At 44.3% G+C, this 558-nt stretch overlaps 1 protein-coding gene across 1 annotated transcript; it reads left to right on the top strand.

Annotated features, from left to right (window-relative positions):
- Positions 1-43: 43 nt before the first annotated feature.
- On the top strand, positions 44-556 carry TM35_000691000 (Trypanosoma vivax; the record flags this gene model as incomplete). The annotated part of the gene is made up of 1 exon (XM_029031173.1): positions 44-556. A coding segment is annotated over one exon (513 nt), but the record flags the coding sequence as incomplete, so codon positions are not given.
- Between the last annotated feature and the right edge of the window lie 2 nt (positions 557-558).

Genomic DNA, 558 nt, shown 5'->3' with positions numbered 1-558 from the left:
TTCCTTCTTCTTTTACTTTTTTCACACTACATCCATTAGACCTGTGAACTCAACTGACGAGAACAATAACAAGAAGAGTGACGCTAATGATAACGAGGATGCCAAACCTGTGTTAACTGACACAACTCTTGGTTTTCCTCGTGTTGGTGGTTGTCTGTGTCTAAAGTTATTGCAAGATATGCATAACGCCCTGTCCTGTTCTTCTTCTTCTTGTATTCTAATATCTACTGTTGTGGAGCCACATAACTTGCGTGTAGTGGAAGATGACACTCCTCTCTCTGTTGGTGGTTTCATGACAACTTCTGCAGAGACCATCTTGAACAGTGCCCATAATGTGCGACCAGGGGATATTATGTGTCTTGGGTGTCCTCCACCAACAACGACTCGTCATTTGACTGTTTATTCTGTTTCTCCTGTTGATATTGTTGCTGCTCCTGCTTCTTCTTCCGGTTCTTCTAGTACTGCTGGCATGCAGTTTGTGAAGGAGACGGATCTCACCGAGGAGGAGAAGCTGTACGGTAAGCGTCTCTCTCTTGTGATATGCTGCGGGAGTTGTTT

The sequence above is a fragment of the Trypanosoma theileri genome, assembly GCF_002087225.1.
Source record: "Trypanosoma theileri isolate Edinburgh chromosome Unknown TM35_Tth_69_V1, whole genome shotgun sequence".
Classification (NCBI taxonomy): domain Eukaryota; phylum Euglenozoa; class Kinetoplastea; order Trypanosomatida; family Trypanosomatidae; genus Trypanosoma; species Trypanosoma theileri.
The sequence above is the reverse complement of the archived record's forward strand: the minus strand, read 5'-3'. Positions and strand labels throughout refer to the sequence as shown.